Below are 13,568 nucleotides of genomic sequence, written 5' to 3'. Positions count from 1 at the left end.
TGTTTGTAATATGAGATACAAGAACGTTCCGAAATGAAAGAGCTGAAGCCACACAGTTGATTGTAGCGTTTTCGTTTCATATAACTGCTAAGCTCGTTTACATCGTGCATTCAAATATTCCTTCCTGACCTGACTGTCGTTCTGCGACCCACAACCTCTCCGTATTCGAAAATTACGTTGAAATACAATGCATTCCTACGAGTTGTATGCTCTTAGATATCTCGAGTTTGCGAGCAATTTTCAAATACCGCACGGTCATGTTTGTGAAAATACCTAGACAAATTTTCCATACTATATAATACATAGAAATTGAAATATTGCTTTTGAATTTTTTTTTTGTTAAAAGTAATTAACGTATAGAACGTGAAAAATTAAATTTTTCTACATGAAGATTGAAATCTTTTGTCTGATGATATAAAAAAAAAATAAATTAATTAATTAAAAAAATGAAATATACATATATGAAAATAAAAAAGAAAATGAAATATTATTTTAAGATGTATCTCTTATTTGTAATTATTAAAGCAAATTTTTATTAGATACATTATAATTAAAATTGGCACGTAGAGTTTAAAAAACAAACAAATTTTATTGATTTTTTCAAATGTAAATAAGTAAGGAAATTATTTCAATCTCCTACTATTTTATTATTTCTTATTATTTTTTATATCTTACTTTATCGATATGTACATTTCGTTTCAATTCTAGCCAACAGATGTCGTTGGTATCTCATTAAAGTAGATAGTATGACAAAATATTGTGAACAAAAATACATTGGTGAATTTTAATATTAAATATTCATTATTGAACAAATATTTCAATTTTAATAACAAATTCTGATTAATAATTATAATTTTATATTATATTAATAATAATAATTGTCATTGTGCGATCATTGTGATCAAATTGTTACTTTACTTAACATAACCTAATATTTATTTTAAATTTTAAATTTATAAAAAATGACAAGTCGTTTAAATGTTTTGTTAACATTTATACGTGGTCATCGAACTTTTCCAAAAGCATGGAATAAAGATGTTGTCAAATACGGTTTAGTCAAATATGTTCCATGGTAACGAAGAAAGATTTTTTTTAATTTGTATTTATAAATTTTTTATTATAAAAGAATTTTTATTTCAGTAAAAAGGATCATGTAGATCCGTCAATTACACCATCAAAAATTTTAATGGTTTTTAGAGTAAAACCTTTTAAAGGAAATCCTTATTGGGAAAAAAAAACACTCAAAGTTTTAGGATTCGATGAAGATGAAAAAGTCAATATTAAATTAATCTTTAAAATTTTTACTTATTATTATCATTATCATTATTGTTCTATATAAAAATTATTTTTTGCAGAAAAGATATCCAATATTTGTAAAGAATACACCTGAAATATGTAATTTGCTTTGGTCAGTAAAACATTTAATAAAAATTGTTCCAGTAAAATTACCAAAGAATTTACCAAATACTATCGATGACTATAGAGAATATTATATACATGATAATGGAACAATTCATTTTGGTGGTAAAATTAATCCTGAACGTTACCAGGCTACAATGGATTATCAAAATTCTATAAAAGTATTAAAACCCTCTACTATTAAAGAGAAGCTTAAACTTTTATGGTTAAATGGAAGTCTTATATAATGTAAAAAATATTAGAAATATATTATAAATATATATACATAAGATATTATTTGCATTTGTTATGTAGTTATATCAATAGGAAATAATGAAATAGTCATTGAACAAATAATATACTTTATTTTGTATATTGATTACAGCCAGTTGGCCATGTTACAACCTACCAACAGTAATGTTAAAATTTCAATTTTTTTTTTCTTTTTTTTTTTTACAATTTTTCTCTGTCTCGTATGTTCGAATAAGATCTATGGTGGAAGATGAGTGCCGCTTTGCGTCAGTCGTGCGGACCTACTGAAATATAGTGTTCCAAAAATGAAACAAACCTCATCTAAATTGTAATGAGTGAGACTAGATTGACGAGCAGTCTTACGCTGTAAACGAAATATCGTATCTCAAAAACATTTCACTAGACCGTTTTAAATTTCTCGGAAAAAAACCTTTCGATTAAAAATCTGACAAGCACGCTACAATACAGAACGCGACAATTGCATTCTGGAATTTTTTAATCGACTAACCATTTCCGACGAAAGTACTTCCGCATTTTTAAAACCGTTTACAAGACGAAGAAATAGTCTAAACTCGAAATTGTAAACCTAACTTTTTTTTATCATTATACTAGATCCTATGAAAACAAGTCTGAACTTGTACGTGCTTAAATAGAATTCAAAAAACTTTGATAACTCGAATACTGGAAATTCTAATAACAAAGAAACCGGCCCTGTTTTTCTATTGTTTCTTCTTTCTGTTTTGACTGTTCTCCGAGAATCTAACCTCTCTCTCGCATTTAAGAAGAATTTGTTCGTCTTCGACTTCGAAGCTTCCAAAATCGTCTATCTCTGGACGTATGATGAATAGAAATAGTGTTTTGTGCTTTGGATCCTTTCTCGGGCATGTACATCCTTAGTAATCTCGCGGCTCGTTCTTCTTGCGATCTGTCCGCAGCTTTTCCGCTCAAAAAGCTAAGCAGTTTCATACTGCGTCGTTTTATTCTCAATCTATTTAAAAAGTTTTTCTCCGTCGTTCTTGAGGGACTATTGTCGTTCTGATCATCCGAATCTTCCTCAAGTTTATTCGATTTTCTACGAAAGAATTCCATACGTTTTCTTCGCTCGTGTTGTGTATCATTTCTTCTGTACCGACGACTCCTTGTGTCTCCGAGTTCTGTCGATAAATATCCTTCTCTTTTCGCTTGTTCAGCATCTCTATTTTCTCTAGTCTCTTCTGCTCTTCGCGCGACCGATTCGAGCTCTTTCAAACGTTCCGCTTCTTTCGAGATTTTCATACTATCCGATGTCTCGTTCGTGCAAGTATCCTCAACATCCGACAATTTTCGGTGAAGATTGACTATCTTTCTGCGAAATTCTTCATCCTCCTGGCTCAATCTGGCGAAGATTCGATCCCTTTCATTCCCATCGGAACTCGAGCCGACGTTTTTGGACGTCGCCGATTGAAACCGCTGTCACCACCATCCGACTTGATCCTTCGCACTTCCAGACGTATCCTCTTCCTCTGGAAGAGGTTCCAATCTCTGTCTGCCAAGGAAACACCTCAACGAGCTGAGACTTCCACTGCCGAGCAACTGATCCATGTTCAGCTCGGACAAATTGCAGTCTTCGCTTTCGGATTCTTGATCGGCGTCATCGTCCACAGATAGGTTAAGGCCGTAGTTATCTTCGCCAAAAGTAACCACGTTGCCTGCACCAACTGGCGGCGGCTAGGGAAGTCAGGCACAGTTCGGGCTAGTGATTCTTTGCAAACAAAGGGCAAGCATTATCATGCAGATGCGTGCGAAGCTTATCGACTAGATTATCTGTTATGCAAATTATATTATTTGCTATATTTTATTTATTTTTATATATATATATATGAATTTGTTAGATATAAAAATCTCGAAGCAAGATTTAAAGAAAATGTAAAGCAAACTTGTCCACAAGTCGTTTAACAATACTTTTCAGGATATGGATAAATGAATATTAGAATTGATATGATATTGGAACTAATTAATCATTTATATTAAAGAAATATTATGTTTTAATAATTTAAATATAGTTATCGAGATATAAAAAATAGATAATATATTATACATATATTACAATTTTAATTCAGTATATAAATTGTAAAAAAATTTTCTTAATTTGAAGAAAAATATAGTTTATCATAATGTTAAATATTTTTATTTTTTCAAATTTTATAGAATTATAAGATTTACAAATAAATAGAAAATGTAATCTTTAATAGAGATACATGTATATTAAGAAAATATTTCGATTTTTATGACTGCAATATTAAATAATTTATAATATCAATTATTAATAGATTAATAAATAGATATCTGATAACTTATGAATAGAAATATAAAGATATATAGATTATTTTTTTAATTCTATTAGAGATTGTATTATATAAAATTGTTATTTTTATAAATTATGAAAACATTTTTACAATATTCTTAAAATAAAAATATATCTTTATAATAAAATACTATAATTAAATATTATAATTAATAAATTAGAAACAATAGAATGATAAAGAAAACGCATATCATAATTCAAATATAAAAATGAAAATATAAAAAATTATATAATGAAATGGAACAATGAAACATAAAATGAAAATATCATTTTATTTATTGCTTCAAAATAATTAAAAATAATTTTAAATTATTATTATATTATATTAAATTATTTTCAATTCTTATTCAAACATCATATTTCGGAAAACAATTAAACAATTAAACAAAGAACATTTCAATAAATGAAAAAAATATATATTCTAAAGAGAAAATATATTTTTAAAAATAAATATAAAAAAAAGTTGTATCATTTAAAATTTATCTAATATGAATTTACCATCATTCATTTAGAAACTGACAATTTCACATGGTACACTCATATTTTTATTGGTTTGCAATACACAAGCAAGTTTTTATAAAAGCTATGAGATCAACCAAACAAGCGAAGCTATCGAAAAAGAAAGGATATTGCGCGCATAAGCAATTTTCAATCAGATTTCGAAATTTCTAGTTGTCAAATTGATTCAAAGCTATATCTTAGAATATTATAGTATTAAAATCGTAATAAAATATTATTATTACCGAACTTGCGGTGAAACTTTCGTCATCGGGACCACCGGATGTCGGTGTTCCCCAGATATCGTCCCCTGAGGTAGCTCCAGACGTTGTTCCTTCTTCGTCATTCGGATCCAGAGAGAATTCTGTCCTTTCTGGAGGAACTGGTGATTGAAGAAGATATCCACCTATGCCTTCGCCGAGTTGTTCGAGCAAAGCTGATCGTTTACTGACTACGTAACTGCTCGCTCTAGCCGTCCATGCTCTTAAACCCGTAGGCGGTGACTCGGTGTCGCGATTATCGTCATCTCCTTGTTCCTCAAGTTCGTCGTCCTGATCCAGACTGCTTACTGTACCGAACCTTCGTAAAACTCTGGAAGATGATAGAACATAATCGAAGAGTTCACAAGAGAAAACATTTTAATATTTAAGCTTCATTTAAATTAGTCAAGTTAAAAATAATTAAATATTAATCTAAAATAGATATGAATTAGAAGTGAAGTAAAAAAAATTTCAAAATTTATAAGAAATACGATGCTTTGTGGATTAGTGAAAGAAACTTATGTTTGCAATTTAATTATATAAAAGATAAAGTGACATGATATGAAGTAATCAAAATATGACGCATCAAATAAAAATGTAAATTAACAATACATTTTAAAATTTTCTTTTATTATAATATGCCTTTCAAACAAACATTGTTCTCTACGCCATTTTACGTATTTATTATTTCAACTTAAATTACTTGAATTTAATATTTGATTAGTTTAACGAATCGAATTTATTTAATTCAAATAAGACAATGTTTTCTTCAAAAATTCTTCGATTATTATTAAATAATTTCTTAAATATTACTTTTATATTGCGTATTTAAACTTTACCTGTACGGTGGTTCACCATCACAATCAAGATCGTCTTCACTCCCATCTTCCGTATTGCCATCAGCTAGAGTATGACTTGGACTGTTTCTTCCAGGGCTATCGAGCAGACCATTTCTTAATCTATGTCTGCATAAATCAGGTGTTGGTGGGACTACTGATATCTTTGGAGGTAATGGAGAAAATGGATCTCTCGTTAAAGGCGGTGTTGGACAACCTGATCTGCAATTATACATGTTTAATTTATTATTAACTTAAAATATTCTATTTATTGGATTGGTGATAAAGTAATGTCGGTCTTATAAATGCAAAATTAATTTATGAAATTTGATAAATCGTGATATATACGTTTAATCGCGAATTAAAATTTTCGTTATTTTATTCTTACTATCTGCTTCTCATTCTTATTAACGTTATTTGACTTTGATTCTCTTGGAATATCTTTAAGTCAATCTTAATGCATCGAAAGTAAATGAGAGACATAGAATAATTCTTAAGAATTTCAAATCTTTCAAAAGTTTCACAAATTTTTAGACTTCACATCAAAGTGATTCGAAATTCATTACTTCAACTGCTTAATCGACATAATCTACATCAAGAATAAAATATTTTATAAAATATTACCTTTATAAAGTGAATTGTCTCATCAAAATCAAAAACTGACATAACCTTTATCCCAATCCAACACCAATAGATTTCTCGACTTAATATTTCGTCACGTCATTCTCCTATTACCTGTGACATCTTCTACAAATGTTAATCGAGCTGGTTGAATTTTCCTTGGAAGATGCAAGACTGCCGTTCTTCTTTGCGGATACGCTATTGGATTTAACGGTACTGAGACTCGCGCTCGAAGCTGTGCTCTGTTGCTCTATGTCAGAATTTATCACTTCTGTTATGACGTCTTCCGCCGTGGCGCTGTTTCGCTCTCTACTCGGCTCATTGCTCGTTTCTCTTGGCGCGCGTGCAGCCAATTGCTCAGCTGTCCATTCCTCGATGGGAACCTCCTCGTGATCCGGAGGAGGAATTTGATGAGAATTGCGCACCCATTGCGCCAAATGATTGTCTCCTCTCGAACTTTTAACGATACTGTCGATACTCTCGGCAGAGCGTGAATCTTTTTCCTCATCCTGCTTTTGCGACTCCCTGGTAGTCTGTTGAATTAAAATTTAATCAATTCAACTTGTTCCAGTCTTTGAATTTCAGTAAAAAAGATAAAGTATTTACGTGCAATTTAAACAAGTAATATAATATTTACTATTTTTGAAGCAAGATTTTGTTCGATCAAAAATGCTGTTATAAATAAATTAATTTACTCGATCTCTTCATATTTGATATTTAAAAAACAGCGAATAAGATATATAATAATTTGGCGATGTAGGAAGAAATAGGAAGAATATGAAATTTTGTAAATATATTAAGTGTCTATGAGCTTTCAAATTTTATTTAAAATTATATAACGAATGTCATATATTTATAACAATTAAATTGTTTACTCTTTCCTATTATTATCATTATTTTTATACAATTAGACACTGTATAGCGGATAAGAATTTTTCCGCATTTTTTCCAACAATTTGTTTATCAAATTCGACTTTACATTTACTTTATATTCTTTGCAATCGAAACTAGGCTTCTTTTGACCCTACAAACCTGCGAGCTTTCCGTGGATTCCCTAATCGCGTTTGTGATGAAATTGCTACCGGTAATCGGACTCTCTTCTGGACTGTCTTGGCTCGGCGTTCCCCCATAGCCTGTATTTACATAGATTCTAAAATATATAGAATTAGTACAGACAAGCGGAAATACCGAAAGTTCAGATGTGACGAGATTGTCAGCGTCTCGTCGAGCTCTGAACTTGGTACGTGTTCTTCCATCCAAATCATTCAATCGTCCAAAAGTCGTACCGGATCAGAATTCCACGAAACTCGGCGCTAATCGACATTGGCTAATCAACTCACATCTGTCGCTGAAGAAGATTGTGCCAGACAGCCTTCAGTTCGGGTGTCGGTGCTCTCAACACCATAACCCGCCTTCTTGGACGACTGTGAGGGCTGCAACCACCACTGTTGCTCACCTCCACGTGACCATTCTCCGAATTTCCGGCTGGATTGATGGCGATCTGCAATCGAAACTCTGTCGGTCTTTTTCGGACGGTGAAACAAGCCTCGGCGATATTGGACAACCGGAGAGGCTCCTCGGTTACGAATAAAACTCGGTCCCGGGAGACTCGAGCGAATACGAGTAGGTCGGTGAGAAGCAGGGCCCAGGAGGGTTGCAGCCGCGCTCGGCCTTCCACTTTTGCGAGCGCACCTCCGAATAGCCTGAAACATTATTATATTAATATGTATGTGTGATATATTATATACATATGTGTTGTTCTTTGACATATTGGAAATTCTATTATTTTTGCAATCGAATATGGAATATTTTTAAGAGAATTTGAAAATTACTTTTTTGTAAAATTAGAATGAAAATATAAATATTTATGTGTGTGTGTTGTGCATGTGTTCAATTTTGAAGCCAAAGATACTAATATTAAATTAATCTATAAATTATTTATTGTTTAGATGTATAATACTCACTCATTTATAGTAAGTTTAATAAGTAATGAGCAAATTTATGATGATGATGATGGTTCGGTATCTTCAACTTTCAAGATGTAATAAATAATAATAATAATAATTAGTGCAAGTATTTTAAATTATTATTTGAAATAAATTTCATCCATTCAGATTTGATCGCAATTATTCTCTTCGGTGTTTTTTAAACGCACCATTGTCTACCAGGCATGGCCAAGGTGAATGGTTTACACCTCGCGAAAACTAGTCGAGATTCAACTTCTTGCAGACTAAGAAGAGGCCTTCCTGTGTCGCGTGGTGGTTCCATTACACCGGCATTAGCCGTTGCTTCCCTGTAACCCTGAGCTAAATCTCTGGCTTGCTGGCAATTCCTTGGCGACGCCAAACTCAACAGTCTCGTCATCTCTCTAAAGAAGATTTCAAAGAATTAAATATTATAAAAGGAAAGATTTATATTTTCGAACATGGTGGATTATTTGTTTCACAGTGAATGTGAAAGATAAAATATTTATAGCAAGTTCAATTTGTTGTAAAGCAATAATTTTGTGAAACAATGACGTTGCTTCTATGAAAACAAAAATAAAACAATTAAATATCCAATTTTCAAATTAATCTAAACTTTGTGTAAATATTACAAAATTATATGTAACAGTGATCGCGAAATTTGATAAACTAACGTTTATTGATTTTATTTATTTGAAAAGTGGTATAAATATTTTTTCTCATAATTATATGTTTATTTTTGAAATTGAATTAAATTAAATATAATATGAGAGATTGAAAAAAGAAATGTCTTATATAATTTATAATTATTCTACATTTAAATTTATATTTAAAGAGTAAACTTTTAAAACGTAAAATGGCATTCTTATAAAATTAATTTATCCTAAATAGATTGATTTATTTATAAATTCTTTATCTTTTCTCAAATAAAAATCGACATAATTTGACCTAATATTAGGATCAAGAAAAAAAACATTAAGTTTATTGTTGATGGATAAAAATTTAGATTTAAGAGAAGAACAAAAGTAAAAAATAAAAAAAATATTTATAAAATTGTTACTAAACATTAAAAAACACTAATTTAAAAAAATATTTTTTTTTTCACACAATAATTAGTAATTATTGGCAAATTTTTCAAATTTATAGCTGCCAGAAATGTCAAAAAAACTTATTTTTTATTAAAAGTAATCAATAAAATATGTAATTTGCTGATTTATTTTTATTTTATCAATCAAAAATATTGTTTTTTGTTGAATGCGAAAGAGAGCTAGATTCAAATTCATATTTTTTATTAAACAAGTACGAAATATGAACTAAATTACTTGTTTTTCATCGATATCTGTATAATTATACTTAATTATTAATTAAATCTCTTGCTGCAAAAACTTCAATTACGTAACTTTTAATAGAATTTGTTGCAAAAGATTCGGATAATTATAAAAATAATTTAATCTTTTAAAGTAAAGAAAGATACGTCCATCGCTTCGCTATAAAAAAAAAATCATCCATTCAATTCATTTCAATTCATGAAAAAATAATTTCGAGACTATGTATTTCGAACTTTCACTGTGAATAAATCCCCTACGACGTACGTACGTATTAAAAAATCTTCATATCAATTATTTTATAAGAAAATTCAACGTTGAAAAATCTAATTTCAATGAAAATCAACTTATTTAATTAAAATACGTTTTCTTTTTTCCTAATAAAAAAACTACTCCACTAATTCGCTACAATTCATAATCACGTCTATTGCCATCGATCGATATTTATTTAAATCGTTTCCCTTCATTAACCTCTACATCTCTCCACCATCTTCAAAACAACACGTTTCGCAAGATTCTTATTTCCCCAAAAGATCTCCACGATCGTCATCTACTTGTGCATCCAAACAATGCACAAAATCCAACAGATTTCTCTGACAAGTGACAACTCGACGCACCTGTAGTGCTCCAGAGGCAGGAGCAGGACACCCGTCAAATCGGGCCTCCTTTTGTGCGGGACAGCCGGCTCGCAAACGAGCTTCGCGAACGCCGTGTTCCGTCTGAGCGCGACCAACAGGCAACAGGCGCGCTGCAACCCGCTCAAATATCTCCTGTAAGCGGCGGTGATCCTCGGCACCCTGCACAAGTAACTCTCCACTCCGCCCCCCTCGTCGCGGATCTCCTCGGAAATCTTGAGCAACTCGTCGAGGTTTTGGAACAGTATCAAGTAATCGGCGGCGGAGAGGACGTCCCGCCTCTCGGCTAGGGGCGCCATGAAACGCGTGTGGCCGCTCTTCAGGATGCCCCAATAGCGCGCCTCGCGCACCGACAATTCCTCCTCCGGCGGGGCATCCGGGGCGAGGTTTGGGAACACCTGGTGGACCCGTTTAATCGCAAAAATCGCATCGTCGCCATTCAAGTTCGCCCCAATTCAAACTTATTATTTACGTCGCATGCATACATGAGTTATCTTATGGAATAACAGGCGAATCTGTATGTATAGTCGGTTTTCAATGTGTATGGCGCATGCTCTGCAAATTGATATTTGTTTCGTACGTAGGCCGTTTTCGAAATCATGGACGATCGATTCTTCTTCTTTTTCTTTTTTTAACCCGCCAAACCTGTCGTTTTCATGTATTTAAACGTGTTTAAAGTTTACCAAACTTTGTTTTGACTAAAATATGCATGCAATATATATTTTTCAGTATTCACTTTTGCTTTTTTTTTTTTCTTTTCCAAGAAATATTTTAGGGAAGCACGTATTTGGGAAGTGATTTTATAATATAGTAAACGTTTAATCTCAATTTTCTCAAAAACAACGACATCTTTTCCGCTTATGTGTAAAATAATCGATTTTTTCATCAACCAGTCCATGATTTCGGGGATACCGATTTATGTAATATAATATTTTATATAGTCCCGACTCGAGGTAGTCTGCACTGCGATCGTGTTAGCATCAAGAATGGAGGGGGAGGGGAGGGGTGGAGAAATAAATAAATGAAATACAAGAAATGCTTTTAAACAGAACTTGTTGAGCAACAAAAAAAAAAAAGAGACAACTGTCGAGAGTTACATAATAAAACATAATCGTGTATCATAACTTAACCGTGTCCAGTGACAGAAAAACGGACACGCGCTGTACACTACGCGTACGTACGCAGGAAGTACAAGATACAAGTCACGGAAAAGAATGTACAGGAGATGTTGTACGCGGCTTGGCCATGCAACGAAAGATAAAAAAAAAAAAAAAAAAAAAAAAAAGAAAAAGAAATAAGCTCTAGGGAAACGCATGCAGCGGCTCGCGAAAAATAATTGGTTCGAACGTTTCGACATATCCGGTCGATACGAATCTCTCAAAAAGTATAATTCGACATTTATCTATAATCTTGATTATTTCAAACAACTTAAACTAACACGCAAAACATTTCTCTGCTGATCAACGCGATTTCTCAAGTACGGTAAAACCTCCATTATTCCAACATCTATTCTTCTGATATTCTAATATAGCGTTTTATATTAATTCGAATCGGCTGTTACGCTATTTTTGTATTCGTAGCGCAATGTGAACAGTTTCTTTTTTTTATTAATTTGAAATTGATAATGATGGGCATATTTGCCATATAGTATACGTCGATTATAAGATGAAATTGGAAATATTTGGTAGTAAAATCAGAGCGCTGTAAAATTAGCAAAAGTATTCATGTACAAAAATAATTCTGTTATTGTATCCATAACAAAAAATATTTCGCGTAAATTTGAATTTAAAGAAAGAACAAGATCGTCCCTGTTTTTTCTATAGAAAAGATGATTAATTTCCAAATTCAAATTATCTCTTAATAAGAAAAATTTTGTAAAGAATATCAAATTGTCGATCATTTTCACATGTGTCTTTCTTGAAACCATTCAACTCTATCTTAACAATTTTTTGTTACTGACAATAACAATAAAACGAGATAAGATATCTAGTGAATCATCCTCTAGATAACGTTGGAAAATCTATTTTTAAATAAGCTAATCACTCTCCTCGAAATAATAATTGATCCGTTTAAAAAAATTCCGAACGATCTCTTCTTCCTTCCTCTGAAGAGGAGGATCCGGATAATCGAGGTTCCACCGTTCGTTCGTTCGTTCGCCCGGTCGAAGCCGCGAAGATGGAAGAGTGATGATGAGAAAAGGGGGGGAGGAAAAAAAAAAAAACAAATAATCAAGCTAATAATCACGAGCAACGAAAAGCTATTCCTCGTAGCTTCCTCCGTTCCGCCTTCTGAACGAAGCGGACTTGTTTTGAAAACTGAGTTTGCTAGGCTCAGACTAGGACGCCTGTACCGACCTCGGCGTTAAACGCAACCGCATGGTGTCCGCCGCCGATCGATTGCTGCAGGCTAACGTTCATCGAGTTAGGCCGATGCATGGACGAGTGAACGTTCCCCTTCCGATACACCTCCAAGATCAGCTGATTCGTGGCCGCCTGGATCAATCCAAGGATCTCTTCTCGCGATCGTGTCACCACGTTTGTCATGTCGACGAAGACCACGTGATCACCTGGCCTCAGACCGGATCGCTCCGCAGGGCTGCCAGGGTCCACGCGTTCCACACGGGGTGGTCTTCCCCAGGAGAGCGAAAATCCCCATGGAATCTAAGGGAGGAGAGATTTAATTAGGTTTGGAAACTTGAATGAACGAGTGAAGAAATAATAAACGAGAGTTGGATGGTATGAGTGGAGGGCTGGAGGAAGGTTACAATGGATGAGGAGAAGTGGCTTTCGAAAGAAAGTCCATTTTTTTATTGGACTTGTTGCGTTCCCAATTATGAGTGGACCACCTGCGATTTTGTCGGGGAAATTGGGCGAAATGATTGTGTGATTTTTTGTTGTGTTTCGAGGAACAGGTTTTTGCGCATGAAAATGATCGATAATGATTCTTTTATATAAACGTGTGGAATGTTATTTTGTTATATCGTGAAAAACAAGAAAAATCATATATATCTTTGCCCTCTTTTTGGATTATATTGAAAGTATCAGATAGTCATAATGAAAGAAAAGGAATAACTTACCTGATTAGCAGTTTGTCTTATCAATCTCCTAGTGACAGTGCATGGCGTTCTACCACCTTTGGCTGTGAAACCCGGGTGCAGAGGTAAACCAGTTAAAGGATCGATAGGCTCTAATTCGAGATGCCTCAAATACGTCAAATCTTCACCTCCTGAATTATTATTATCTGATTCTCCGTCCTTCGACAACGGTGGCGAAATTCCACAGTCTTGGGGCAAACCGACATAAGGAGTGCTCGTGTTTCGACCGGTTCCCGCTTCTAACGGATGCCATGTCGCTTCCTGAAAACGTAATCCTTTATTGAAACTTTATGTTTTTTCTTAAAATTAAGATTATAAAGTTGAACGTATACCATTATAAT

The 13,568-nt window shown here is 33.0% G+C and overlaps 2 protein-coding genes and 1 long non-coding RNA gene across 5 annotated transcripts in view; 2 read left to right on the top strand and 1 right to left on the bottom strand.

Annotated features, from left to right (window-relative positions):
- Window positions 1-675: 675 nt before the first annotated feature.
- Window positions 676-1,755, top strand: mRpL30 (mitochondrial ribosomal protein L30). The gene is made up of 3 exons (XM_003698846.4): window positions 676-1,072; window positions 1,141-1,273; window positions 1,356-1,755. The coding sequence occupies exons 1-3, from the start codon at window positions 963-965 to the stop codon at window positions 1,644-1,646; spliced, it is 534 nt and encodes a 177-aa protein (XP_003698894.1). The 5' UTR covers window positions 676-962; the 3' UTR covers window positions 1,647-1,755.
- PsGEF (Protostome-specific GEF) overlaps window positions 1,744-13,568 on the bottom strand; it is a 27,541-nt gene continuing 15,716 nt past the window's right edge. Inside the window, exons 7-16 of one of the 3 annotated variants that reach the window (XM_086913889.1) lie at window positions 13,210-13,488; window positions 12,488-12,793; window positions 10,116-10,531; window positions 8,365-8,577; window positions 7,550-7,912; window positions 7,242-7,359; window positions 6,324-6,742; window positions 5,592-5,810; window positions 4,738-5,083; window positions 1,744-3,391 (exon numbers count right to left, since the gene is read on the bottom strand). In XM_086913889.1, coding sequence (XP_086770015.1) covers window positions 3,383-3,391; window positions 4,738-5,083; window positions 5,592-5,810; window positions 6,324-6,742; window positions 7,242-7,359; window positions 7,550-7,912; window positions 8,365-8,577; window positions 10,116-10,531; window positions 12,488-12,793; window positions 13,210-13,488 — 2,688 coding nt within the window. In that variant the 3' untranslated portion in view covers window positions 1,744-3,382. Of the gene's footprint in view, window positions 3,392-4,533; window positions 5,084-5,591; window positions 5,811-6,212; window positions 6,743-7,241; window positions 7,360-7,549; window positions 7,913-8,364; window positions 8,578-10,115; window positions 10,532-12,487; window positions 12,794-13,209; window positions 13,489-13,568 lie in introns of those variants that run through there. The other 2 variants (XM_086913888.1, XR_015293979.1) reach the window with 2 other exon arrangements.
- The window catches only part of LOC147656662 (uncharacterized), a 1,224-nt gene continuing 897 nt past the window's right edge, over window positions 13,242-13,568 (top strand). The window contains exon 1 of the long non-coding RNA XR_015293980.1: window positions 13,242-13,496. This is a non-coding gene — a long non-coding RNA (uncharacterized LOC147656662). The remainder of the gene's footprint in view (window positions 13,497-13,568) is intronic.

This window comes from Apis florea, unplaced genomic scaffold, assembly GCF_048593485.1.
Source record: "Apis florea isolate Af1SG1 unplaced genomic scaffold, ASM4859348v1 contig_3517_pilon, whole genome shotgun sequence".
NCBI lineage: Eukaryota > Metazoa > Arthropoda > Insecta > Hymenoptera > Apidae > Apis > Apis florea.
The sequence above is the reverse complement of the archived record's forward strand: the minus strand, read 5'-3'. Positions and strand labels throughout refer to the sequence as shown.